Source organism: Ochotona princeps, chromosome 16, assembly GCF_030435755.1.
Source record: "Ochotona princeps isolate mOchPri1 chromosome 16, mOchPri1.hap1, whole genome shotgun sequence".
Classification (NCBI taxonomy): Eukaryota; Metazoa; Chordata; class Mammalia; order Lagomorpha; family Ochotonidae; genus Ochotona; species Ochotona princeps.
The window spans coordinates 55150450-55177691 of NC_080847.1; the positions used below are offsets into that span (position 1 = coordinate 55150450).

At 59.8% G+C, this 27242-nt stretch overlaps 3 protein-coding genes across 4 annotated transcripts; 1 reads left to right on the top strand and 2 right to left on the bottom strand.

Moving 5' to 3' along the window:
- Positions 1-61: 61 nt before the first annotated feature.
- On the bottom strand, positions 62-23963 carry IL4I1 (interleukin 4 induced 1). The gene is made up of 9 exons (XM_004597161.4): positions 23825-23963; positions 9544-9629; positions 6823-6892; positions 4026-4264; positions 3562-3674; positions 2794-2995; positions 2050-2118; positions 1761-1897; positions 62-1450 (listed from the first exon to the last, which is right to left on the bottom strand). Exons 3-9 carry the CDS (start codon positions 6857-6859, stop codon positions 79-81), a joined length of 2169 nt encoding a protein of 722 aa, XP_004597218.2. The 5' UTR covers positions 6860-6892; positions 9544-9629; positions 23825-23963; the 3' UTR covers positions 62-78.
- Positions 10663-23957, bottom strand: NUP62 (nucleoporin 62). 2 transcript variants are annotated; one of them, XM_058674309.1, is made up of 3 exons: positions 23825-23957; positions 11462-13033; positions 10663-10904 (listed from the first exon to the last, which is right to left on the bottom strand). In XM_058674309.1, exons 2-3 carry the CDS (start codon positions 12971-12973, stop codon positions 10887-10889), a joined length of 1530 nt encoding a protein of 509 aa, XP_058530292.1. In that variant the 5' UTR covers positions 12974-13033; positions 23825-23957; the 3' UTR covers positions 10663-10886. The 2 variants fall into 2 exon arrangements, with proteins under 2 accessions (XP_058530292.1, XP_004597018.2); XM_004596961.2 differs by lacking the exon at positions 10663-10904 and having other exon boundaries at positions 11286-13033.
- ATF5 (activating transcription factor 5) lies at positions 23799-26791 on the top strand. The gene is made up of 3 exons (XM_004596960.2): positions 23799-23903; positions 24931-25236; positions 26060-26791. The coding sequence occupies exons 2-3, from the start codon at positions 25059-25061 to the stop codon at positions 26737-26739; spliced, it is 858 nt and encodes a 285-aa protein (XP_004597017.2). The 5' UTR covers positions 23799-23903; positions 24931-25058; the 3' UTR covers positions 26740-26791.
- The last annotated feature ends 451 nt before the right edge of the window (positions 26792-27242 follow it).

The following is a 27242-nucleotide window of genomic DNA, read 5'->3' on the forward strand; positions in this document are numbered from 1 at the left end:
CTAGGACTGAACTGCTTATCCAGGTGAGCAGCCACGCCTGAAAGAGCAGACGTCACACGGCTTTCTCCAAAAAATACTTTAATGTGAAGCCCTCTTGTGCGTAGTGTGCTGGGGAGATAGTATATGTTGGGATGAGGATGCCGTAGCCCCTCCCTTGGACCCTTTGCACGGGGGGCTGCTGGCCGGGTACATCTGCATGGGCACCTCTGCCACGGGCTCGGAATTTGTCTCCTGGATCTCATTCCCCTGGCCTTCCGGGATGGCCTCGGGGATTGAATGGCCCTGCCCCTCCGTGCTGGCCTCTGGGAAGGAATGGCTTTGCCCCTCAGAGCTGGTACTGGGGAGCAGCTGGTTCTGCCCCTCCACGCTGGCCTCTGGGAGGGAGTGGCCCTGCCCCTCCAGGTTGGCATCGGAGAGCAGGTGTGCTGGGCTTTCCGGGTTGACCTCTGCTTGTGAGTGCACCTGCTCTTCAGGCATGGTGTCTGCGTGGCCGTGGCCCTGCTCCTCCGTGCTGGCCTCCGTATGTGCGTGCGTCGGCTCCTCCGGAATGGCCTCTGCTGGCGTGTGGACCTGCTCGTCCGGGCTGGCCTCCACGGCTGCGTGGCCTTGCTCCTCCAGCCCGGTCGCGGCCCCGGTGTGCGGAGGCTTCGGCTCCTCCGAGCTGGCCATGGGGTGCACGTGCCTTTCTCGGTTGTTGATCCTCATAGCTGCCCGCAGCGCCGACTTGACGGCTGTCTCCACCCAGCCGTGCGGGAGCGCCGTGTGCTCGCCCGCGAAGTAGATGCGGCCATAGGGCACCGCCCAATCGTACTCCGGCCCGCTCTCCAGGTCGGCCTGCCAGAGCAGCGGTGGCTGCACCACGAAGCCACCCTGGCTGTGCGGGTCCTCCGCCCAGCGCTTGATCATCCCGCTGCCGTCCCACAGCCGGTACACGAGCGGCCCGTGCAGTGCGGCCACGTCGTCGAGGGCCAAGCGCAGCGCCTGCTGCAGGCTCAGGCCGGCGAACGGGGCCGCTGCGTCCGACCACGTGTACGAGGCCAGCAGCAGCGCGCCCTCGCCCGGCGGTGGGTAGTAGATGACGCGCGAGGGGCGGTCGGTGTTCGAGTGGCCTCCCTCGATGTGCTCGTCGTGCCAGAAGGGCCGGCGGAAGCTCAGGAACACTTTGGTGGCCGGCACGTAGTGCAGCCCGCGCAGCGCTTCCTGCCGCTTGCGTGACAGCGGCGGCGTGAAGGCGATGCGCTGCAGGGCCGGGCCGCTGGCCGTCACCAGCACCACGTCGGCCGTCAGGGCCTTCAGGTTGCGCGCCCGGCGCGAGGTGGCGATGTGCACGTGCACGTCGTGCGGGCCCTGGGTCATGCCCACCACGGGCGCGTTCAGCAGCACCGGGCCGGAGAGCGAGCTGAGCAGCGCTCGCGGCAGCAGGTCCCAGCCGCCCACGATGCGGCTGTACCTGCGGGCCGGGCGGGCCGGGGCGTCCATCAGGCACTGGGCGCCGCCGGCGCCTGTGACCTCGCCCTGCACGCCTGCTCCGCTAATGCTTCGCATCCATCTTCCCCGCCTCCCGTCCCCTCTGCCGGGCCCTGCCTTGCCGAGGCCCACCGAGTAGGGGCTTGAGAGGCCGACTCAGGAACCTCGTCTTCTCCCGGTTCCTCCAGGAGACACCCTCCCCAGATGCCCTGGCGGGCGTGGCCAGGCTGCGGGACCCACCCCGCACACCCCGCCGCCTTCCAGCCCCTGGTCCCCTTGGCCCCGCGCCTCACCGGAGCCGGTCGCTGAGGCAGCTGTGGGCGCGCAGGGCCTCGGCGAAGCTGAGGTAGAAGAAGCCGTCCTTGGACAGCACGTCGCCCAGGAGCCGCGCGGCCGGCTGGCTCAGGTTGCCCTCCTCGAGCAGGTATTCCTGTGGGCAGCACACACGTCAGTCAGCTCCCCAGGGTCCAGGGCCCTTTCCTGCCAGGCTTTCCCGTCTCTTGTGACAGAAGAACAGCCAGGTCTGGGGCGGCGGCAGGGAGGTGCTGGCATGGGTGGGGCCCTCTGCCTCGGGCCACTCACCAGGAGCGTGCTCTTCTCGAACTTTCTCATGGCCTTCTTGCAGCCCAGCTCCTTGAGATCTTTGAGGGCCTGTGGCAGAGTGAGCAGAGGGCGCTGAGCGCTGCCCAGTGTGCCACGAGCACCACTCTCCCTCCAGACCCACTTCCGGGCTTTGCCGTGCCCCATATCCCTCTTCCCTCATGCAGGAAGTCTCCCAAAATGCTAGAGCCACCTGGTTTCCTGGTGCTGCCTGGCCATCCTTGTCCCACCTTCACACGTGTGCCTGGCATACCTGTGCCCATTTCCACTCTGCTCCAGGAGCCCCATGCACCCCAGTCCTTCCCTCTGCTCCAGCACCCCAGTCCCTGCTGGCTTCTTCCCCAGACTCCCTGCACTGGTGGGTGCCAGGCCCCCTGTGCAGGAAAGGAGCTGAGTGTGGCCCTGGGGCATCAGGGAGGGCCTCCTGGAGGGGGCCATGAGCTGTTCCCCAGGGCTGGGTGGGAAGGACTGTGGGGTGATGAAAGTATTTCTGTGAGAGAAGCGGGTGAGGCTGGGGAGGGGTGCAGTGTGACCCTCAGGGCTGCAGCCCCAGCAGCAGGCTGCCCTGGAGGTGCTGGGGGGCTGAGGGTAGGCACAGAGTACAAGACCTAGGCTGGGCAGAGAGGGGCAAATAGGCCCAGGGAGTGGCCAGGGCTCTTGGCTGCTCGCCCGGGGCTGGGGGTGTCAGGAGACAGTGCCAGAGCTTGGGGGCCGTGGGGCGCCCACCTTGTTGAGGGCCATCTGGTAGATCTCCTCGGGCGCGCGGCCCCGCTCTCGGGGCCGCAGGTTGTAGCCCAGCTTCTCAGGCATCTTCTCTACCACGTAGTTGCGCAGTTTCACCTCGCTCACTTCTGTCCACGTGTTCTCGTCGTACTGGGTAAATTTGGTCAGGTTAAGGCCCAGGCTCTTACAGAGTTCGTGGAGGATCCTGAGGGCACGGTAGAGGCCAGTGAGGGTCAGGCTGGAGGGAGGGGGTGGTGCTGAGGGGCAGGGCTGGGTGTGGGAGAGGCTGGGTGGAGGCCAGGCTCGGGGGGGCAGGTAGTGCTGGGGGACAGGGCTGGGTGCAGGGAAGGTCTGGTGAGGGTCAGGTGAGATTGGGAGACGGGGGAGGGTGGGGGCTGGGGCCAGGGTGAGGAAACTGGCTCTCACTGGGGAGAGGCGGGAGGTGGGAACAGGAATAGGGTTTAGGCTGCATGGGGTCGGGGTCAGGGAGGGCCACACCCAGTGATTCACACATCCTGAGGTGTCTGGGCCCATAGGGAGGTAGGCATGAGGCATGCAGGAGCCAGGGCCGGCAGAGGGGCTGGCTGGGGTAGTAGCTGGGGCTTTTGTGGAAGAGGCTGGGGTGGGGGAGGCTGGTGGGAGGCTCAGGGCGGGGCTGAAGCCAGAGCAGCCAAGGGACTGGGACTGGATGAGGATGAGCTGGAAGCTGGATCTGGAACCATGGGCCATGCACCATGTGCTCTAGGGTGCGGTCAGGGCAGTGGGCCTCACCTGTGAGAGCTGGGCATGCGCATGGCTCCCAGCTCCCCAATCCAGCCTGTCTTCCGGTCCCGGAAGGTGAAGATGCGGCCCCCGATCCTGTTATCTGCCTCCAGGATGGTGACCTGAGGGGGTTGGATGGATAAGGAGCCCCCATGGGGCCCTTCCGTAGCACCCATAGACCCCCCAATGCCCCTGTGCCCCTGGCCAGGCCCACAGCAGCACAGTGGGTGAGCACTGAGTGGGCGATCCCAGTATGCAGGGACAAGGTGGCCAGCCGGACTGCAGGGGCACCTGCAGCTCAGGACAGGAGCAGGCCGCCTCCCGCGGGCAGAGGGCCCTGGATCACCTGAGGGGGCAACAGGCACTCCCCCATCTGTCTAGGGACACATCTGCCTGCTCTCCAGCCCACATCCAGAGTTGACTCAGACTGGGATTTCCCTGGGGCCATCGGTGGGGGCCCCGGTGCTCCTTACCTTGTGGCCGGCATCGCTGAGCACCTTGGCGGCCACCAGCCCAGCCACGCCCGCACCAACCACGATCACCTTCTGGGGCTTCAGCGTGCGGTTGAGGCCCAGGGTCACCACCTTGAGCAGCTGCTCGTAGTCTGGGTCATGCATGCACTTGGCGAAGGGGTCCGGGCTGGGGGCTGCCTTCCAGTCCAGGGAGGCTGCCAAGCTGAGGAGGGTGGGGAGGAGGACCAGGAGGCGCAGGGCTGGGGAACAGGAGGCTAGGGTCAGAGGACAGGCTGGGGCATGCTGCTACACCTGTCCCAGGGCCTCCCTTGTCCCCTTTGCCTGCTCACTTACCCTGCGGGGCCATGGCTGGCAGGTGAGGGGTGCGTCTGAGGGGGGAGAAGCCACGATCACTGTGACTGGGGCCAGTTTCCCCTAGCTCTGCTCCATCTCTGAGCTGCCTCTGGGTCGTCCTTCCTCCACCCATCTGTCACCTGTCTGGGCTCAGCCCTCTCTGCCTCCTCCACCCTCTGCTCCCACCTTCTCCCAGCCTGGGGGTCTACTGCTGGCTGCCCCAGGACCTGCCCCTGTGGTTCCCTCCACATCTCTCCCTGGTGCTGGCCACCCTTCTACCTCTGCTGTCGGCTGGCAGGACAGGACATGCTGTTCACTCTCCACCGGGAGTCTGCAGCTGGGCCCCCTCACCCTTCGACTCCCCTTAAACGGCAGGGCCGGGCCCTGCCCTCCCCTCCCCTCCCCTCCCCTCCCCCTTGTTAAATCGGGCTGCGGGGGAAATGAAACCGCTTTCCTGGAGTTGAAGGTCGTGGGCGCTGGAGGGGCAGCAGAGGGAGAGAGGGGGCTGGCCTGGAGGAAGTGCACCCTATTTTCTTCCTCTCACCCCAAATAATTCTAGGGCAGCTTGGGAGGCCAGAAATAAAGGCTCAGGTAAGCCTGTGAGGGCGGGGGCTGCCCCATCTCTCATCGTCAATCTCACTTCTAGCCTCCGTGGCACTCTCGCTGGCTTTGGGCTGCAACCCTGGTTCCAGCCTGCTTGCCTTTCGCAGTGGGTCCCTCTTGGTTGGACATTGCCACACACAGCAAGCGGGTGGGATCCACTCACCTCCCACGTGTCACTTAGCCTCAGTTTCCCACCCTGAGACTTGGGCACAGCACACTGGTCAGGGCGTGGGTTTTGACCCAACACATGCTGGTCGGGGCCTTGGGCTAGGCCTCGCCCTGTCTGTGGCTGTTGGATGAGCCCACTGTTGCAAGGTAGCCTGGAGGGAATCCAGGCCAGGTCCCGCACACAGCCCTGGCTGAGAACTGCCGGCTGCTGGAGTGCTGGGGTGCAAGGATGGGCTAAGGACATGCCTACGGCCTCTTCCTCCAGCCCTGGCACAGGGCAGGGCATGGTGGGGGACCCTTCATGGGATGCCCCCCTCCCCAAAGCCATCCCAGGGTGCTTCGCTCCAAGGGTTGGGCAGTGGTGAACCTGATGACCCAGCTCCAAGGAGTCCTGGAGTGGGCAGGATGAGGGGCGAGTGGGGAGCTGGAGGGACAGGCTCTCTGCTCTGTGGGGGAAGACTCAGTCTTGAAGGAGCAGAGTAGGGTTCCACCGAGTCAGACACACATTACCCAGGCCTGGTGAGGGGCAGAGTTGGAGCCCAACACCAGAACAGGGGTTCATGCTAGCATTTGCCCAGAATGGTCCTGTGGCCAGGAGCTATGTTCTTCATGACCCACAGTGTTCAGAGATGAGGAAATAGGCAGGGAGATGGCGAGTAGGCGGGGAGGCAGGGCCTGTCCTGGGTGCTGGGGGCCCTCTGACTCCGATGGGCTCAGGCAGGCATCCAGGCCCAGGCTGGGCAAAGGCAGTGGACTCCCAGGGCCCATGGAGCGGGGCTGGGCCCTGCGGAACTCCTGTGTTTGCCACAGCAGGCTGCTGGCGATAGTGCACCCCACACTGTAGCCCTCCGAGGAGGTGAGGCGGGCAGGGGACATGGCCTAATTGACAGTGACCGTGGCTCTTTAACCGCCAGCAGCAGGTGCTCCAGGAACAACTCTGACAGGTGCACAGTGTCCCCATTCACAGCGAACACTGGCACCAAGGGGAGTCTCCAGCTGGCCAAAGGCCAACCTGTGGAGGCGGCCTTGGCTTCACTCTGGGCTTGGGGAGGACGGTTGGGGCAGGCTCACCCTTGGGTGGGGTCTACCCCAGTCGCATGTGCCCAGCAACGGCAGACACTGCGTGCAGCTGTGGGCAGTGCCCCTCCCGGTGCTGAGGATCAGAAACTGCAGGCTGCTCTGGAGCCAGAAGATTCTGGGTATTCAGGGGATTGCCTTTCTCCTTTGGGGACTTTTCTTAAGCTTCCTGTCACCTTCATGCAGCTTTCTGATCTAGTGGTTTCTAGAAAATGTTAATCATTCCGGGCAAAAATAGCCTTAACAGGAAAAAAAAAATCCTTCCTTATTTTGTTGACTTCTATAGAACTACAACATCTCCAATGGTTACGTTCCCTGCACCAGAGATCTGGTCCTCTGGCAGATCTGACAGGCCACCCAGCACACTGGGGATGGCTGCTGTCACCTGCACAGGAATTCTGAGGCTGTCCACAGATCCTGAGTGGCCAGTGTTAAAACCAGAGCCTCCAGACAGGCACAGGATCTGCCCAGGAACCCTGGCAGAGCAGACAGCCCTCAGTCTGACTGCAGGACAAGGGCCCCCTCCTCACAGGACCCCCCTCCTGATTTCCAGACTCCTCCCTCTACTCCCCGCCACTTGGGCCCCCCCCATGGGGATCGGTTGGGCGGCACTCACTGCATAGCTGCCTCGGGGGGGCTCTCTCAGCACCCATGGCCTTGCTGGTTAGCCTGGGACAGAAGTCATCCTGGGGTAGACGCCGAAGTGGGGTGAAGGGTGAAGACTGTGTCCTGCTGCCCTTGGGTCCTGGGGTGGGGCTGGAGAGATGAGCAGGCTTGGGAGGGCTGGCCTGCCTGCTCGCAAAGCGCTTCACATGCAGCTTGCAGATACAGACAGGGCTGAGACCCACAGACTGGGGACCCCTGGGCCAGGCCACTGCGCCATCTGTGCGGTGGGGGGGTCACACTCATCTCGTCTTAATCTCAGACACGTCAGAACCCCAAGCCCATGGGCAGGTGGCCTGCCTTGGCACATGGGCTCCATGATTAGGACACTGCTGGTGCCGGCTCCTGTGCAACGAAGGCAGCAGGGAGCCAGCGGCACCAAGTGGGAATTCTTCGGCTGGTGAGAGGAACCCGTTAGATAACAGAGGTTCCTAAACCCTGAATAAGCAGGCCCCACACCCCAAGTCAACAGGAAATAACTACAGAAGAGGAATATGTATCCCTTTAGCAACCCTGGCGATTAAGGGCTGGAAACCTCTGAGGAGGGAATGAAATGGGACAGGCAGGTAGCTACATGTAAATCCCATGTGCCTATCTTCAAATGACATCCCTCCCCCAAATCTATGTAGGACCTACTCCCCGAACCGCGGACCTAGAGGTGGCATCATGTACCCACTTCCCTTCCCAGGCCCATAGGTGATCTGGCAACATGAAGGGAGGTCTCTCTTCCCATGGACACAGGACAGGTCTCCAACCTTTCCACTCCATCCCTGAACATGGGCCCACACATGTCTGTGACCTCCTCATCTTTTCAATAAATTATAAACAAAAAACCAGGAATGAGGAGGCTGTACCTTTATAGCCCTGTGGTGTTCATCCATTTATTCAGAAAGTTATTTGATCATTGTTGGAAAGGCAGATCAGATTTATGGAGAAATGGAGATGCAAAGATTTCCCACCCACTGCTTCCATCTCCACATGGCTTGAGTGCATGGGTCCCTGCCAGAGCTGAGCCAATCCACAGCCAGGAGCCAGAAGCTTCTTCCGGGTCTCCCACGTGGGTGCAGGGTCCCAAGGCTTTGGGCCATCCTTGACTGCTTTCCTAGAACACAAGCAGGGAGCTGGATGGATAGTGGAGCAGCCAGGACACGAACCAATGCCCATGTGGGATTCTGGCGCACGCAAGGCAACGTTGAGGATTTGTCCACTAAGCCACTGCGCCAGGCCCTCATCCAATTACTTTTTTTTTCTCTTTCTTATCTCACCCAATTACTTAAAGCAGGGTGCAGGCATTTGGCTGGGCACCCACTCTGGGGTGTTCTTAAACACAGGTCAACGTCTAAGGCTCTGCAGGCACTGGTGGTTGCATGCCAGGTAAGCTTCCTTTCTGCACTGAGGTAGCTGGTGTGTGGCACAGTAGGTTAAAGCTGCTGCCTGCAACACTGGCATCCCATGTGAGCATCCGTTCAAGACCTGGCTGCTCCAATTTCAATTCAGTTCTCTGCTAACGTGCCTAGGGAAGCAGCATTAAGATGGCTCGAGTGGATGGGTCCCTGCTACCTGGGGGACCTGGACAGTTTCAGGTTCGCAGTTTCCGGCTGGCCCAGTCCTGCTTGCCTGCTGTGGCCATCAGGAGAGTGGACCAACAGATCGAGGACATAACTCTGCCTTCCAAATAAAGGAAAGAACTACAGCCAGCCAGAGGACTTCCCAGCTTTTAAAATAGAAACAATGCCATCAGTCTCATTTTTAAAACGGCAATTCCTTCACTTGAAGTCAGCGTGCATGTTTCCTGGCTTATCTTACAAAATCTTTAACAGCTGGTTTGTTTGAACCAAGATTCCCATCAGAACCACAACCCACACTGGAGTGCTTATCATTGCCATCTGTGCTTGTGCGGGACTTTATGGGAGGGTCCTGTGTGGCCAGGCACTGGGGAGGCATGGAGACAGCTGGGGGTCACTTAACCCTGGCTTGGGATTAGTGGGTATACCTGATTTTCGGGGCTCCCCGAGAACCTGGAAGCAGTGGCGAGCTGGAGCAGGCTCACACTTGTTCACAAGAGCTGACTTCAACTCTCAGGATTCTTTGTTTTTTGCTTAGTTAAGCTATTATTAATTATTTAATAGAATTTATACTTCATATTACTTACTAACAAAGATGGATTTAACACGGAACTCATCACTTCCCAACGACCTGCCTGCTTCGCAGACAAGCTCTCAAGTGAATTGACTCTCCTGACACAGTAAATTTCTCAATTCCTGGTCTGTCTTCATACCACTGGTGGCCGCTGCTGGCCAGCCCCTGCTCCCCCTGCTGGGCGCCGTGAGTCCTGCACCAGCTCACCGGGTCCACATCCCTGATGCCTCCAGTGCCAGCAGCCTCACTCCTGAGCCAGCTCCTGCTGGTGCACCCAAGAGGTGCAACATGCTGGCTCAAGTATGAGAGTCCCTGCCATGCAAGTGGAGGCTGAAAAGAAGTTCCTGGCTCCAATCTGGCCCTGACCCAGGCGCTGCAGTCATTTGGGGAGTGAACCAACGGGGCTGGGTGAGTGTGTGTAACCTTGCCTTCGAAATAAACATAGCTGAAAGCCACCACCTTAAATCCAATGGCCTCTCTTTGTCCCCTGAAATGGGGGACCATGCACAAAGTGCTTACTGAGGAAGAAATTCACCTTTAAAAACCTCTGACTCCAAATCCAGTCACATTTGTGGTCTTCACACTAAAGACAAGCAGAAACTAAGCACACCTGTTTTCTTCCTGGAAAGGGAAAGTGCAGTTAGCAGGAAGCCCGGCACCCATAGGTCCGCACCCAAGCCCACCCTGGTCCCTCCCACCCTGTCCCCAGGAAGCAAGGGGCTGGTTCCCCCGCCCCACCATCATCATCTTAACTGTCCTGTTGTTCAAACTGGGACACCTTGAGATCTCTCAGAGGGTGAGAACAGACACTATAATTTTGTTTAATTTTAAAATACACAAAGGCAACTGAGTTTTCTGAATGGTTTAATATGTAAAACAGGAATACAGAAGTGTGCTCAGAGGCCGGGGCTGTGGCATGGCAGAGTGGGCTGGACCATCCCATACCTAGGAGAGCACTGCATTTGTAGCCCAGGCTGCTCGGCCTCCAATCGAGCCCCCTGCTGCTGAAGGCCCAAGCACTGGGCCGACCCACATGGAGCTTCCGCCTTTGCCCTCGCCTGCCGCGGTCATGCAGGAAGTCACCCACTGGATAGTCTCACTAGCACTCTGCCTTTGAAATAAATCTAAATGTCCACAACTGTTTTTCTCTTGTGCAGGCTGCACCACGCCGACCCAAGCTTGTGGGCCTGGAGGGGTCGCTCCACAGCAGGTGCTCTGGGGATGGGTACTGAGTGAGAACCCGCAGGCAGGTTAGCCCTTGTCTGCTTTCCAGGAGCCTCCCTTTGAGCAGGGTCGTGGCGTCAAGGTCAGAGAAACTTGGTAAGAAGCCAGAGGTGGTTGCATCTTCTTCCTCCCTGTCCTTTGGCTGAAGAACCTAACAATGACCCCAGAACTCAAATGAGCTCTGCTTGGGAAGCTTCTGGAAAATGGGCCCTGGAGTATCACTCCCGGAGGAGGGTGAGCAGGGGAGTGCCAAGGTGGGGACTGGGGTGGCTCTTGGACACGGCTCCCACAGGGCATCATGCTTTGTGGTTGTCCTGTGCCCTCTCGTCCGGCAAAGCCAAGCTCCCCGCACACCACTCGTGTCAGCCCAGTGGTGGTTAACATGGCACAACCTTCTAGAAGATTCTCCCACTCACACGTTCACAGCACCTGTGTTTATTTCACGTTTATTCAGGAAAGCAATATACAGCCATGGATATTTCAGAGAAAGCAGCCAAGTACAAACACAGAAGTTATCCGGGCCATGAGCAGCTGGCTCCTGCTGCACGTGAGAGTCTCACGGAGCCTAAGTTAACTTTGGCAAAGGCAAGCTTGGGGTCACTGGCAGGTGTTCTGCGGGTTAGCGTCAGGCCAGGTCTCACCTTCATCGTGTCTTCACTGATAGGGATTGTGCTGGAGACAAAGGGAAGTAGCAGTCAGTCCCTGCCCACAAGGGCTCACGCTGGACCAGCGAGGCGAAGCAACCAGACAGCATGGGTGTGCCCCCTGGGCACAGGCTCAGTGTGCTGCCAGCTCCACTCGTCTCGCTACCAGGTGAGCCTGCACATGATGCGGTCTGAGTATTGCAACCGAGCTGCCACGGCTCTGGGCACACACCCGTCTCACAGTTTCCTCACTGCACTGCGATTGGGCAGAGGTGCTGGCAACAGCCTTTGCTCCAGTTGCAGCACAACCCTGGTCCCTGGCCGGCCCAAGGATGAGGTGGGCTGCAGTGAGGGAAAGGGCCACACATACACCCAAGACACGGCTGCTGCCTGAATCGCAGGAGGTCACTCCCTACACATCTGCTCCTGGGGCAAGGCCAATGCAGAACAACTGTCAACAGCATAATCATTGGGAAGGCACAGGCTGGCCCGGCCCCTCAGCGCCCCCACCCACCAGCCCCGGCAGGCTCAGTCAAACGTGATGCGGAAGCTGCGCTCCTGCTCCTTGCGCCGGCCCTCGCACACCTTGGTCACTTCCTCCACCTTGCGCTGCAGCAGGGCCGAGTTCTGGTCGATCCACTGCAGCGAGTCCATGTGGGCGTTGAGGATCTTGCAGATCTGCTGGAGGGGGTCGCTGCTGTCGGCGGGGCCCCCGGCCGTGTTCAGGTGCTCAATGATGTCCTTGAGGTCCTGGGCCATGCGCTTGAGCTGTGCGTCGATGTTCTCGGCCAGCTTGTAGGTCTTCTCGCGCTCCTCGTCGGCGTGCTGCAGGTAGATGCTGCCACTCTGCTCCTTGACTGCCTCCTCCAGAGGGCTCAGCAGCTCCTCCAGCTCCTTCTGCTGCGACAGGATGAAGTCGAGCTCCTGGTCCAGCCTCTTCTGGTCCAGCTTCACCTTCTCCACCTGGCGGTGCAGGCTAGTGATGCGCTCGCCGTTCTCGATCAGGGTGCGGTCCCAGGCGTTGACCTGCGTGGCCTGCTGCAGGAAGTGCCGCTCCTGGTCCTCCAGCTCCAGGCTCCACTTGTTGATGAGGCTCTCCAGCTGGGCGTAGGTCATGGTGGAGCTGCTGGCAGCCCCGCCACCTGCCCCGGGGGCAGCCGGGGTGCTCCCTGTGGCAGCTGTGCTGCTGGCAATGCCGATGGGTGCCAGAGGCTTCAGATTCAAGGCAAAGCCGGTGTTGGCGGCGCTGCTGGTGCTGGTGGCGGTGGTGGAAGTTGCTGAGGAGGTACCAGCAGCTGCTCCGGGGGGCTTCAAGCTGAAGCTCAACGTTCCAGTGCCCAGAGCCCCAGAGGTGGTTGCTGGGGTGCTGAGGGAGAGCCCCGCGGTGGTGGACGAGGTGGGAGCTGCTGCTATTGAGGAAAAGAGGGAGGGCCCGGCAACGGAGGTGGCGACAGCAGGAGTGGGTGCAGCTGGCTGAGAGGTTCCCGCCGCAGTGGCTGCCGGTGTGGCTGGGGTCGGGGCGAAGGGTAAGCTGGTAAGGGTGGCGGGCTGGGTGGCTGAATTCCCCACAGAGCCAATGTTAAAACCAGAGGCCCCCGTCTGGGACGTGCTTCCGCCCGTGAACGAGAAGCCCCCAGAGGTGGTGGCTGGAGCTGCGGAGGTGGAGGCTGTGCTGGAGCCAAACACAAAACCGCTGGGCGCTGTGCCCTGGCTGGAGGTGGTGGTGCTTGAGATGGCATTGGTGAGGGTGCTGCTGCCCAGGCCGAAGCCAGTGGGGTTTGCTGTGGCTGGGGTGGCTGCCGTGTTGCCCAGGCTCAGCTTTGGGGTGCTGAGACCTAATGAAAAGCCAGTGCTGCTGGTAGCAGGTGTGCTTGTGCCAAAACTGAATCCCGGCGTCTGCGTCGTCAGAGAAAACAGCCCGGTGGAGGGGGTGCTGGCAGCTGGCTGGGAGGAAGTCCCGAAGTTAAAGCCTCCAGTGCCGGATGCAGAGAAAGAAAAGCCCGTGGAGGGTGTGGTGGTGGTGGTCGCTGCCTTGGCAGTGCCGAACATGAACCCGCCTGTGCTGGCCCCGGTGCCTCCAAAATTAAACCCGCTCATGGTTCCCGTTCTGGTGGCCACAGCCGCTCCGGCTCCAGCAGTTCTGGCAGGATCTGCAAACTGGGAAGGTGTTCAGAGCAGAGGAAGCGAAAAGGTCAGATGGCAATCTGGACAGACCAGGCCAGGACGCACAGGGCGGGAGGGGGGCCGGGCTGCGTCACCTCGACACGCAGCACCGCTGCCTCTCACCAGGCACAAGGGCCCACCCAGAAGCCCCCACTGGATACGCTCTGCGTGGAGGCGGCCTTCTGCCCTACAGTCAGAATCGAGGTGCTTCCAGACAACACCGAGGTCACATGTAACTTGGGGTGCCCAGCAGAGCACCAGATTGCCACTGGCCCACCAGCCCCACCCCTAAAAGCAGTCACCAGTGCTATGTGCCAGGTGCAAAGGGAACAGTACTGGTGAGGAAGGGGCGAGTGTGAGACCTGCGTGCAAGCGGCGTCCCGATGTAGACAGCCACACACTGGCCACTGGCCACGAGGGGCCTGGGCACTGCCCCTGCCCCAGGGAGGGCTCATCCTCATGTGAGAGGCCAGACGGGGACTCAGAGCGGGACAGCTGCCTGACTCCTAACCCCCACCTGGCATGGAAGACCAACCACAAGGCCATCCAGCGGGCGGGGAGACAGACTGAGGCAGAAGGACTGAGACAAGAGGCAAGGGTGGGGGCAGTGCTGGGCTGCCTTCTCCCTCGGTGTCCAGGCCTTCTCTACAGGGTGGGGAAATGAACCAATGCGGAACCAGCTTCGGGGCAGGAATTCAACCTGCGGATAAGTGGAGGGTGCTGCTTTTCACTACTGTCAAAGGAGAAAAACAGAAGTGTGGCACTGTCTGACCCGAGAGCTTTCTGGGGTGCTCCTGGGAAAGGTCTTTGTTAAGTGCCACAACTACTTCCTGCCACAGAACCCCTCCTTCTTGGGCAGCCAGCAGTGTGGCCCCACTATCCTTAGGAGCTAAAAGCAGCCCAACAGCCACACCTACGCCTCGGATCTCAAGACCTCGGCTCAAGAGGGTGCTGCTACTAATATCGATGGCTGAAATCCCCAACAGATTCACGAGAAAGCACGGTTGGAGAACTGGGGTAACTGTAGGCACCCCAACACCACGGCAGAAAAGGTTGAGTGAGCAGATGAGGGAGGAAGCTGGTTAGCAGAGGAGGGCAGGCCTGGTGTCCCGGCCACAGCCCAGTTCCCTGTAGTGCATCTGTGTGGGATAAATGGCTGCCGCCCGCGTCACTGCGGAAGTCCCCCTCCCCAGTCCGTCCCCCGCCCACCCTCAGCTCTGGGAACCACCACGCTCTCTAGTCACCCACAATCTTCATTCGCTTCCTCCAACTTCATGACCCCACTCTACATCATTTTCTCTAGTGGTCATTCGGGCCTACACTGAGGAACTGACAGCAGAGAGACACAGAGGACATCCCAGGGCTAAGAGAATTGCAAAAAAGAGGGAGGGAGAGTGAAATGGACACCTTCCACTTCCTGGTCAAAGCAAGAAGTTCAAAACTCCATCCGGGCTTCCCACATGGGCAGGGAGCTGGCCAGGATGCTGGCAGCGTTCACCTGCAGCCTCACCTGCGGTGCCACAGCTCTGGCCTTACTCAGTGTGTGTTCACACACCAATGTTCCCGAGGTGCCGAAATCCCAGCCAGGAAAGCCAAGCGCACCTCAGATTAAGCTAAGCTAACCACTATGGGAAAAGAAAACATAGAGCAGGTGCTGGGGTTCAAAGAATCTGAGTGAGACTCCAAGGCGAGCGAGATGACTTTAATGTCTAGTCCAAGGGGCAACCTCTTGCCATAAGCAAGAAGCGCCCCGAATGAAGCAACTGTGGGGTTTTTATAGTAAAAGAATCAAAAGCTACGTGACAGCAAGTACATGATTAGGGGCTAACAGTGACACAAAACAGAAAGCATGCGACAGGAATTTACAGTACAGGCTTAGGGGTCCTGATCATACCACTTCAATGCAGATGTAATAAAACAGCATGCCTTGAAGGTAGCTGTCTTTCCTGTAAATCCAAAAACTCCAAAATTACTCCTATTCCTGTCTGCCTCCTGCTCTTTCAGGAAACAAGAGCTTTGCTCCTAAGAGGTTGCAGGTGTCTCTTTGGAGATTCCAGCTTTACAATGAACCCTTTCAAGCAGAGCGAAGCCTGGCACCTCAGGGTCTGAGAGTCAGCCACCACCAGCCAGCAGATGTGTGGCGTCCTTGGGTGACTAGGTGAGGGAAACAGTGGGACAGAGTGTTACCCAGCTGTGCAGACGTGACCTGGCATGGCAGAGGGTTCCGGCTCCGAGCAGAGAAGGGCACAGGAGAGGAGTCTGCTGGGGTGTGACCATGGAAGAGCAGTGAGAGACATGAGCAGGAGGAGGGAGGCCACAGGCCGAGAACTGGGAGCTTTTGGGGCCAGGGATGGATTCTCTCCGGAAGCCCTGTGCACCTGCCCCAGGCGCCGGCCTCATGCATGGCTTTTAGTCACTATGTCTTGCTGGTCGCAGCAGCCTAGATCTAATGAAGGGGCACTGGCCGAGAAAGGGGAAGGAGCCATGGGTGACAGGGCCAGGCGTGGCATGAACAAGGAGGTATGATTCTACAACCCCAGCCACCCCGGCTGGGAGGGGAAGGGCCACCGTGCCACCTGGAAAGCTAAGACAGTAATGCTGCTGGCTCCCTCATCAGACACTCAAGAAGGAATCAGACCCCCACGCCCAGTTGCAGTCCCAGAATGGGACCCACTCCCTTCCATGGCGAAGGCTGGCGATCCGCCTGGGACAGGATGCTCCCTGGGTGCTGGAGACAAAGCACCGCTGCCCTTCACTTCTCCCCTCTGCACCCAAGTGACCCTCTAGCCACAAGGTTCTGATCCACAGCTACACCCACTCCCCCTCCTTCCTTCCTAACAAACTTTACTGCCATGGGTGGGAGTGGGGTGGGCAACGAGCCAGGCGAAGCATTTACTCCTTGATGGTGATGGCCGAGCAGCTGCGGGGCCAGTACTGTGGGCACCTGCCATCGCCCTCAGTGGCAGGCTGGTGGCCTGTCCCACATCCTTCCTGGCCACCAGTCTGAAGTTTGGCGCCCCACTCCTGGCCTGTCAGGCTCTGGAGTCAGAGCAAACACTACTGCCATTTGGCTCACCACCACCTGGTGGTGCTGCAACCCTGCCCTCCACAGAGTCCAGGGGAAAAGGGTGGGGAAGGACAACCTCATGAGGCCAATCCAGGGAACCCACCTGACCCCACAGGCCCCCTTCCCTCCCTGGGTGTCTGACCTACAGCTACGCTCTGGGTGTGTGCAGGCACCCCACCCCTGCCCACTTGACCACCTTCACTGGCCTTTGTCACCAGCACAGTAAACTCAACCTGTCAACATCTGCTCCCTCTAAACCCATTAACTCTTCCTTAGGGCGACCCTGAATCCGAGGTGTTTCGCCCAGCAGCTGTGGGTGCATCCACCTGACCAGTGTGTCAGGGCGCAGCAAGGTGGGCAGCCATGCACGATGCCAGCGTCTGAGTGAGCACTGGCTTGAGTTCTGGCTACTCCACTTGCTATCCAGCTGCCTGCTAATGGCCTGGGACAGCAGCAGAGGATGTCCCAGGTGCTTGGGGCCCTGCACCCATGTGGGGGACTCAGAGGGAGCTCCGGGCTCCTGGCTTTGGCCTGGCTCAGCCCTGACCACTGTAGCCATTTGGGGAGTGAACCAGCAAGTGGAAGATAATTTCCTCTCTATGACTCTTCATTTCAAATAAATAAATCTGTAAAAACAAAAAAAACAAAAAAACAAAAAAAAACACACACAAACTACACCTGGGTCTCCCCATGCCCAGCTCCTGGGACTGTGGCTCCTGCCGGGAATTCCTGGCTCCCAGCATCGGCCGCGGTCCTGGCAGCTATGAGCACTGTGGGGTGGCAAACCTGCAATGAAGACACAGCAGTGCAGAAAGGCAAGGCCCGGTTTAGGGCTGGACGGACTCCCCCAGCTGCTTTCCTGAACCCGACCTGCAGTTTCTGCCATGCCCGTTGGGGCTCATGCCAACAGAGGGAGGCAGGGTGGCCCAAGACGACTGCTCCCATCCGCCGCTTCCTGGGGTATGCTGCTTTTCCAGCCAGCCTCCCTCTCCCAAGCCTAGAAGACTTGCAGGAAGGACTCGAGACCTAGACCAGCAAGAACGTAGCTGTGCCAGTTCTGCAGGGCGTGGAGCTGTGGTTGGCAGAGCAGTGGTGTGTGTGTGTGTGTGTGGGAGACCTTGGCTGTCACCAGCAGGGTGTGACACACATGTTCTCGATATCCTTGTGTATAAGGCCCACTTCACAGCCCACCCAATGACACTCTGGGGCATTTCAAAATACAAATTCCCCCGGGGTTCTCATGGTCCTATGTTTACAGGGTGCAGAGGCACACTGTGGCCCCCACCTTCCCTGCGCTTCACAGCCACCCAGCTCACGCCCCTGGGGACCGGTGGTTAGGGCCTCCACCCCAGAGGCCCTCCTGGTTGAGGCTCCTGAGCAACTCCTGCAAGCATGGCTATTCTCTCCAGGAGAGTGGAGGCGGCCATACTCCTGCCCTGCCCCCCAGTCTTCAAAGGGGACCCCAGGAGGGCTCTTGGATTCATGGCTTCTCAAGTTTCCTTCTTCCTTCCCTTTCTAGAACCGCTTTGGTGGTGACTTCTTCCCACTCCTGGGGAGGGGCTCAGGTGGTGAGCAGGCAGCAGCTTCCCCAGGGAGAAAGCAGCTTAGATACCCACAGGAAAGTCAGGCAGCTGCAACATACAGTGTGTGTGTGGGGGGGCTGCCAGAGGCACCACCGTGAAACCCCCAACAGGAAGGGCTCTGATAGGCACGCTGCCTAAGAACCATTCACGTCCCCTCCTCAACCTAACTTTCAGCTTCAGGTGTGGCTACACGCTTCCCTTAAACAAATGTTTGTACATCAGCAGCTTCCCTTAAACAAATGTTTGTACATCAGCAAGGAAAGCAAAGCCTGCCTCAACTGAACACCATCTTCCCGTGGCGCAAGCCCCTGCAAGGCCAGTCCCTCAAGGTGCCACTCGGCTGTGTTCACGGTGCGTGAGTGCCCCAATGCCACACTCAGGGCCGTCACCCCTGGCAAGGCTCTGTAGCTGATCCACTCCTTCTGGCTGCCATGCCCCAGACCATAGCGGACACACACACTTGACCCTGTTCAGCCACTGCCCAACATCCAGGACCAGTCTAACTTTTCTTTATGATACAGGCAATGAGCCTCCACGCCTCCTTGGGCCTGGCTAGGGGCCATCCGGATGCCCCCTGCCCTCAGACTGCCTGCCTACATCTCAGACCAAAAAACTTTCACTAACATGATGCACTAAACACATTTTTAAAAGAAAATATTGATCTTGTTTGAAACATACGAGAGAAAGAGATCTTTCGCCAGTTGGCTCACTCTCTGGATGGTCACAATAGCCAGCACTGGGCGGGTTTCCCAGGACCCTGGGTTTGCACTGGGTCCCACATGGGTGGCAGCAGCCCCAGTACAAGGGCCATCTTTTGCTGATTTTCCAAGGGTGTTAGCAGTGAGCTGAATGGGAAGTGGAGCAGCCAGGACATGACCCAATGTTCCACTTTCCATCCAGCTCCCTGGCTTCACTGGCTCAGCTCCGGCCGCTGCATCCATTTAGGGAGGGGATAAGTAGATGCCATCTTTCTCTCTGATTGTCCTCTCAGTAACTCTTAACTTTTAAGCAATTTTTGGACGCTGGCTTGAGTTCCACCTGCCCCTCATTCAGCTCTCTGCTAATGTGCCTGGGACATAGTAGATGGTCCCAGTGCTTGGGTCAGTGCACCCACATGGAAGACCAGGAAGAAGTTTCTGGCTCCTGGCCTTCAGATCAGCTCAGCTCTGGTCCTTGTGGCCATACGGGGAGTAAACCAGTGGACAGAAGATCTTTCTCTTTGTCTTTCCTTTTCCATGTAAATGTTTCCAACAAAAATAAATAAATCTTTGGCCCGATGGTTCTAATCCCGGCAGCTCCACTTCCCATCCAGCTCCCTGCTTGTGGCCTGGGAAAGCAGTTGATGATGGCCCAATGCTTCGGGACCCTGTACCCACATGAGAGACCTGGAGGTTTCTGGCTCCTGGCTTTGATCGGCACAGCACTGGCCGTTGTGCTCACTTGGGGAGTGAATCATCGGATGGAAGATCTTCCTCTCTGTCTCTCCTCCTCTCTGTATATCTGACTTTCCAATAAAAATAAATAAATCTTAAAAAATACGGAAGAAGGGAGTGTGTGAACATGGGAGGACAGGAGGGTGAGGTGGGAAGTAACTCTATGCTCTGCATAATACAAACACTTGTTTACTTCATAGAAATCAATAATAAAACCCCAAATGGATGAAAAAGCAAATCATCCAGTATCCAGGTGACAGACCACCATCTGGGGTCAGCAGACCCTAAGGCCGCACAGGTGCAAGGGATGCCAGGCAAGCAGCCAGAGGGAGGTTGAGGTTGCAGAGTGAGCTGGGATCAGGCTCAATCCTGCCCTCACCCCAGGACCCTGCTCTCTAGGGGTAGGGGGAGTTTAACCACCACAGGCCCCAATGAAACCTAGAGAGGGGCTTGAAGACAGCAGCAGGTGCCCTGTGGGGATCAGACCCCTCTACCTCCCCCCGCCCCCACCAGCATGGGGGCAGGGTGGCTTTGACTCTGGAACTAGCCTAGCTAGCATTGGTCCCATGCCCCAAGTAACATCTGTGGGCACAGTCTGTGCTCAGGACTTTATTGGCACTGGTGGGAACCATTTTCACACCCACTTCGCAGATAAGCACATGAAAGCTTAAAGGACCCGAGCATCTTGCGTTAGGACTCGGAGTCCCCAGCCACTGGCCTCCACTCCCTGCCACCACCAGCACGTCCCAGATCCCCATCCTACTGCCTGTGACACACCCTGAATTCACTGGAACTCCCCGTGGCCCCAGAGGCTGCAGTGAGGAAGGGTCCCTGCTTCCAGCCTTCCTGCGGTGGCAGGGGTGGGCACAAAGCAACCCTCACCTGCCTACTGAGGGGACACCAGCGAGCTTGAGGTGGGAGGCCTATGTGGCCTTCCCATCACGTCTCCTCCTGACCCCATGCGAACCACAGAAATGCACCTTGCACCACCGGCTTCACTCCTCCCTCCTGTCCAGCTCAGCTGCCCCAGCTCCCAAGCCCTCACAGTCTCCCTTACAGAAGGCCTGGGGAGAGCCCCCTCCTTCTGCGGGAGCCCCTCTCGGCAGGCAGCCCACCCACCCCCCGTCCTGGGTGGAGAATCCTCTACCTCCGGAAGGTTACAGGGACAGGGTCTCAAGTTTCTTCTGAATTAGTTGCTATCCTTGGAAAACCGGGACCTCACACAAAAACACCTTGAGCTCCAGCTTTTGCAGGGAGCCAGCGGCCCCCTGTGTCCCTGTCTAGGACTACAGATGTGTGGTGACAACTCACACTTGCTGAGCCAGGTGCTGCCCAGGGCCTGTCGCACACTTCACTCTGGCTTGCTCTATCACTGTCCCCGTTGCCCTGGGGAGGGGCTGGCAGCCCGGTCACCGGTGGCACTGAGTGGATAGCAGGCACGCATGGCTGGAGGTACCGGAGAACTGTCCTGTCTTTCTTCCCAAACAAGGATACGAGGTAACAGCCTCCCAGGATGCTGAGGGACACACAGGTGGCCTGTGCCAGCTAGGAAGCAGAGGCCTATCCCCTGCACCCTTCTTCGTCTGCCCACTCCCAGGGCTCTAAAGCAGTAACTGCGTGCTTTGAGCCATGGCGTGCCAGTGGCAACAGGAAACAAACCAAGCGACCCCGTGGAAGCGGCAGGGGCTCTGTAGGACTCCGAGCTGCTGGGCCACATGGCAGCCTGCCCACTCCCTGCACTGTTTGCTGGGAGGCCCACCTTCAAGCCCTGCCCTCTGCTCTGTGTGACCCAGTCACCTTCCCCAGAACCCCCCAACTTCTGCACAAGAACAGCTCTTTGCCTGCCTGGGGGGCAGCAATGGCTATGCAACAGAGAAGGGTCCTGATCTTGCCCTCTAAGTGCTTGGGGGGATGCAAAGGGGGCACAGGAAGGGTCAGCACACACAGACCCTGCACCCCAGGTTGTGCTGGGCATCACCCATCTCCCCTGCGTCCGTCTGAAGGCTGAGGATACAGTAACACTGGACGAGTGTCCCAGTAGTGGGGCAGGTGGGACATGCGTGTGCTCGGCCTGGACTATCTGGCACAAACCTTGGGGCCTTTCCCATCACACTGAGCCCTACCTTGGTGGGCAAACACTGAAGGGTTGCTGCCACAGCACAGGGCGCAATCAATAGGATGTGGCAAGTGCAAGCAGCAGCCAAGCTGAGGTGAAGGCCTTGACTTGGAGGCCTCCCAGTTCCAATGTCCCGGCTCTAGCTAAGCAGCTGCACAACCTCCTCGGCCTCCTGGCACCTCAGCTTGGTCTTCCTGGGCCAGGAGGCCCTGGCAGGCGCTGGACAGCTGGATCCTTCGGGCCTAACGCGGGTGGCTGGTGCCCTGCCCCGACCCAGGGCTGAGCAGGTGCCGGCAGTTGCCAGGTTCTCCTGGGCCCCCAGAGAATTCCCTGGAGTCTCCTCCCAGGCAGAGCTACAGCTGACGCAACCTGCCTGCAATCAAGGCCATCTCACTCCCCTCAAAGGCAGGCTCCTCCGCACCAAAAAAGGAGTCCCCAGCAGCTCCACCCTTGCTTGCAGCCCCCTCCCCAAGGACCTCAACCCCCCACATGCCTAGCTAGGCAAGGCTGGGGGGAGCAAGGGCATCTGAGTGGCAGAGTGCCAAGATGACCCACCACCTGCAAACCAGAAGGTGCCAGGTGCTGTTGGAAGGCTAAGTGTGCCAACTAGCACCCAGTTGGCATGACCGAGCCAAGCTGTTCAGGTGGGGCAGAGCAGGGCTGGCTTGGGAGGGAGACGGCTGGAAGCGGCCAGGTTGCGGGGACTATGTCCCTGCTGCAGTGCCTTCTGCCAGCACGCACTGCGGTCAGTCAGCAAGGTGATTCTCAGCAAGCTCATCTCTGTTCACTCGCAGTGCCCCATTGGGCCAGCCTCTCAAAAAGCCACAATCTAAGTAGGAGACAAAACCAAACTGAAGAGGCTGGCATGGCGGCACGTGGCATAGCAAGCTAAGCTACCACTGCAGCATAAACATCCCATGAGTGCGTAGTTCAAGTCCCGGCTGCTCCACTTCTGATCCAGCTCCCTGCTAATGCGCTTGGGAAGGGGGCAGGAGGTGGCCTGCGCACCTTGGCTCCCGCCACCCACCCAAGGAAACCTGGAGCGAGTTCCAGGCTCCTGGCTTCAGCCTGGTCTGGCCCCTGTGACTGGAAAATGAACCAGTGGATGTTTCTCTGTAACTTTGCCTTCCAAACAAATAAGTAAAAATTAAATAAAATTAAACACCTGAAGCACAGTCTGTGAAACACTCAAGCAGGGCTCTTGGAGCCAAGCAAGGAGAGTCTGGAAACAGCCCAGGCCGGGAGCTGTGCCCCTGAGCAGGCTCCCCAGTGTGAGCAGCACCCGCACCACGGTGGGGTGTGCATGAGGGACACACCCGGTACCTCAGCAACTTCACTGTGAAGGGAAAACATTCCCAAATAGTTTATTCTCAAACACAAACACCCCACTCCCTGCCCTGCCTACATCTGCAGGAGCCGAGGCCCCGGGCTAACCTTTGTCCTAAGGCCGCTGCTAGGCCCCAACGTGTGTGTGTCTGTGTGTGTGTGTGTGTCCCCTACAGGGTGGAGGCCCAGGCACCCCCGGGGTTGAAGGCAGTTCCTGCTGAGTGAGGGAGCTGGGACACCTCCATCTCAGTTAAGGACCCAGGGGGCAGCACCTAGCACTGCACCCGGCTCCCCATCTTCACCCTCCACCGGGCTTAAGGGGAAACTGAGGCTGGGGGCCGCTGGGGCTAGAGTGCATGGTATCAACGGCCTCGCAGCCTCCGCGACCCGGGCAGCTGCCTCGACTGACCGGCTGACTTCGGGATGAGATGTCCTGAGGGGGGAACCGAGGGGTCTTCCCCGAAAAGGAGTGAAGGATGGGGTTGGCTCTCAGGTTCGCTTTCACTAGGAAATGGCACCCAGGGGTCCGGGATCCCGCACCGGGAGCCGGCCATGTGCTCGGGTTCTGCACACGCGGCCCCGCGCTCGGGAAAGCCCGTTTCCTCCCCATCCCCATCTTAACAGAGAAATGAGGCCGGCAAACTTTGGAAAAAAAGAAACATTTTAGCTTTTTTTTCCTTGGCCTCAGGCACTCTCCACCCCTGGCCCGGCCGGTCGGTCAGCGACTTGAACGGAACGAGCCGTCCGGTGGTGACTCCCAAGCCTCGAGGGTTCTCGGGGAGGGACGGCGGTTGGGGGGCCAAATCAGAGAGCCAAGTGTGGCCGGCGGGAAATTAAAGCAGGGAACCCAAACGACGTGAAACCGGAGGGTGGTGGTGGTGGTGGTGGCGGGGGACCCCAAAATCAGAGGGGGAAAGCAGGGCGTCTGAGGGGGACAGGGAACCGGCCACTCTCGGGAGTCAGATCCCGGACTCGGAAAAGCGGGGACGCTCAGGAACCCCATCCCCGGTCCCCGATCCCCCGGAGAGGCCGGGCCACCTGCCCCCCGGGGCCGCGCAGGGGCGGGGCGCGGAGGGATCCGGGAGGGCCGCGCCGCCGCTGCTATATCTGCCCCAGGTGCCCCCCGGGCCGCCTCATTCCCCGGCCTCCCGATCAGCATCTCTGTTCACGCTGCCCGCGACGCCGCTGCTGCCCGCCCGGCCTCGACCATGGCTCTGTAGCCGCCACCCCGCCTCCCTGGGTCCTCGTGTCCTCGCTTACCGCGCCTGCGCTCTCCGCTCCCCACCTTTCCTCTTCAACCGAGGCCGCCGCCGCCGACTCTTCTAGCCGGAGCCATGGAGTGAGTAACCGCTCGCCCCTCCCTCGCCAACCGCCCTTCCCGCCCTTTCGCGGCTCGCGGCCCTCACGACCAGGTTGGGAGTTACGGGGGGAGGGTCAGCGTGGAATCGTGGTTGCGCAGGCGCAGAAGAGGTTCGCTGGGTGGGTGGCAGGCGACGGAGCATGCGCACTGGGGCCCGAGGTGGGGGACGGGAGCTCTCCTGAGCGTAGCGGGCTCTCCGCCTGCGGTTGCTCATGCGCACTGACCCACCCAGAGCCTCGTTGGACGTTATTGCGGGGCCGGCTGTGAGCGACAGCGTGTGCGGGCCAATCCCAGGAGGGCAGGGCCGTGCGCGAACAATTGAGCTGCTCCGGTGACGACAGAGCATGCGCTATGACCCGCGACGACAGAGCATGTGCGGTGCTACTGCTTCCCTCCTTTCCTGTTGGGCATTCGCTGGGGGCGGGGCCTGGCTTAATTGGACAGGGAAAGGAGGTGGGGCTTAGGTGCCACTTATTACGACTGGACCCCAGCCGTCGGCGAAGGGAGGGACTTGAGGTGCTCTTGAGAGGAGGGGCGTGGCCAAGGCGGCCGTTACCTGAGGGGCGGGGTTTCAACGAGGCAAAGAGGCGGGGCTTTGGCCTTCTCGTGAGGGGCGGGGCGGCTGGACAGTGACGTCACCGCCGAGTTTAAAGAGGGCGGGGCCTGAATGGGGAGCAGGCCTGGGGAGGAATCCCACTGGGAACTCATTTGGGATGGCGTGTAGGAAGGATAGAACCCCGAGGGGATATTGTAGAAAATGCGATGTGCCTGGATGAAAATTCCCCTGGGATTGGGAGGGGCTGGAGACGGAGGGGCTTGGGGATTCTGAGGAAAAGAAAAGGTTAGGTTTGGCTCAGAAGAGAATTCCCTTGGGAATAAGTGGGCATGGGTCCTTTGGAGGGGGTGAGGGGCAGATTGGGAATTCTGAGCCGAGCCACATCGACCTGGAGCGTTGGCTGGGACGATGGGGTGACCCCGCGGGCCGGCTCTGGTCTTGCATCCGCAGGTCCTCCGCTGTCACCCTGGTGCCTGTGTCCACTCTGCTGATCAGCCTGCTGAGCGGCCTCCCAGCCATTGCCACAACCTCGTCTGCTGCCGTCGACGTCCCCAGAGGCCAGCGCCTGTGCCGCAGCCATGTCACTCCTGGCGACCCTGGGGCTGGAGCTGGACAGGACCCTGGTCCCAGCTAGCGGGCTGGGCTGGCTCGTAGACTATGGCAAGCTCCCCCTGGCCCCTGCCCCCCTGGGCCCCTATGAGGTCCTCGGGGGAGCCCTGGAGGGCGGGCTGCCAGGGGGAGGAGAGCCCCTGGCAGGTAAGGGCAGCTGGCAGTGGAGTTGGGGGAAGAAAGGAGAAGCAGGAAGTGTCCACCTGCTTGTTCTGCGGGTGGATGGCAGGCCCCGGGCGTGCTGGGGGCCCAACACCCAGGAGGCAGCACCACAGTGGGGAAGCAGGGATGATGGAGAAGCCCATTGAGGGGCAGAGGGCAGCATTGAGAGCCCTGAGGGAGGCAGAAAACACTGCTGTATCCAAGTGTTTGGCATATCATGGATTGCCAAAAATAGATGAAGAAGAATGAAATACAGTGTGTGTGTTTAGTTTACTTTTTTTTTTTTTAAAGATTTATTTATTTTCATTACAAAGTCAGATATACAGAGAGGAGGAGAGACAGAGAGGAAGATCTTCCGTCTGATGATTCACTCCCCAAGTGAGCGTAGCTGCCGGTGCTGTGCTGATCCAAAGCCGGGAACCAGGAACCTCTTCCGGGTCTCCCACGCCGGTGCAGGGTCCCAAAGCATTGGCCCGTCCTCGACTGCTTTCCCAGACCACAAGCAGGGAGCTGGATGGGAAGTGGAGCTGCCGGGATTAGAACCGGTGCCCATATGGGATCCTGGCGCGTTCAAGGCGAGGACTTTAGCCGCTAGGCCACACTGTCGGACCCTAACTTACCTTTTAAGAGTAACCAGAGAAGCCATGGGTGTCGGAGTGACTGGTGAACTGGTACGTAACGGGTTAGTGAGTTGACTGGCTGACTCATTATCAGGCTAGGTCAGCAAGGAACATACCTGAGTGAGCACTGGACTGGGTGGGGGACCAGGGACTCAGGGAGCTTCGCTTCCCCTCTGGCCCGTTCCCAGGTGACGGCTTCTCAGACTGGATGACTGACCGAGTGGACGTCACGGCCCTCCTGCCTCTGGAGCCTGCCCTGCCCCCAGGCACCCTCCCCCCACCCTCCCCTGCCCCACCGGACCTGGAAGCCATGGCCTCACTCCTCAAGAAGGAGCTGGAGCAGATGGAAGACTTCTTCCTGGAGGCCCCGCTCCTCCCGCCCCCCTCCCCGCCGCCGCCCCCCTTTCCTCTCCCCCTCCCCAGCTTTGACCTCCCGCAGCCCCCGGCCCTGGACACCCTCGACTTGCTTGCCATCTACTGCCGGGGAGAGGCTGGGCAGGGGGATTCGGGCCTGGCACCCCTGGCCCCACCCCCACCTCCATCCCAGCAACCCCCTCCTCCTCCTCCATCCCTTCCTCCTCCTCCTCCTCCTCCATCTCTACCCTCTCGCCTGGCCCCCTACCCCAATCCTGCTGCCACCCGAGGGGACCGCAAGCAAAAGAAGAGAGACCAGAACAAGTCGGCAGCTTTGAGGTACCGCCAGAGGAAGCGGGCGGAGGGTGAGGCCTTGGAGGGCGAGTGTCAGGGGCTGGAAGCCAGGAACCGGGAGCTGAGGGAGCGGGCCGAGTCAGTGGAGCGGGAGATCCAGTACGTCAAGGACCTGCTCATCGAGGTGTACAAGGCCCGGAGCCAGAGGAGCCGTAGCTAGGCGGGCGGTCACTGCAGGGATGGGGAGCTGGCCTCTGCCTCCAGCTTCTCCCCTCCCCTTGTCCCCCTTTCTTCCTCTGCCCCTCCGGTCCATAGCAGCACTCACCCCTCCAGCTCCAGCCAGGCCCCAGTGGTTTCCTGCACAGGGGGCTGGTGGGGTGGGGAGCAGCCCTAAGAGCTGGGAAGTTGAGGCCAGGCAGAGAAAGACCAGGGTTGGGGGGGGGCGGTGGCTGCTTCAAGAAGGGAACTCCAGACTGAGAATCCAGCCCAGCTTAGGCAGGCAGCTACACACAGGTGACCAGGTTCCCAGAGCAGGTGGGAGTGGGGGAAAGGGGGGAGGACGGGCCAGGGGGACGGCCCTAGGTGGTGGCTGGGTGTCAGTTTTAGCTCTGAGAGAAAAATCAGTGTTTTGTGAAGGTGTTGGGGCAAGGGCGGCATCTAGGTGAGGGTGGACTGAGGGTAGGGTGGGGGCCAATCCCCAGGGATGTAAGCAAAAATAAAATG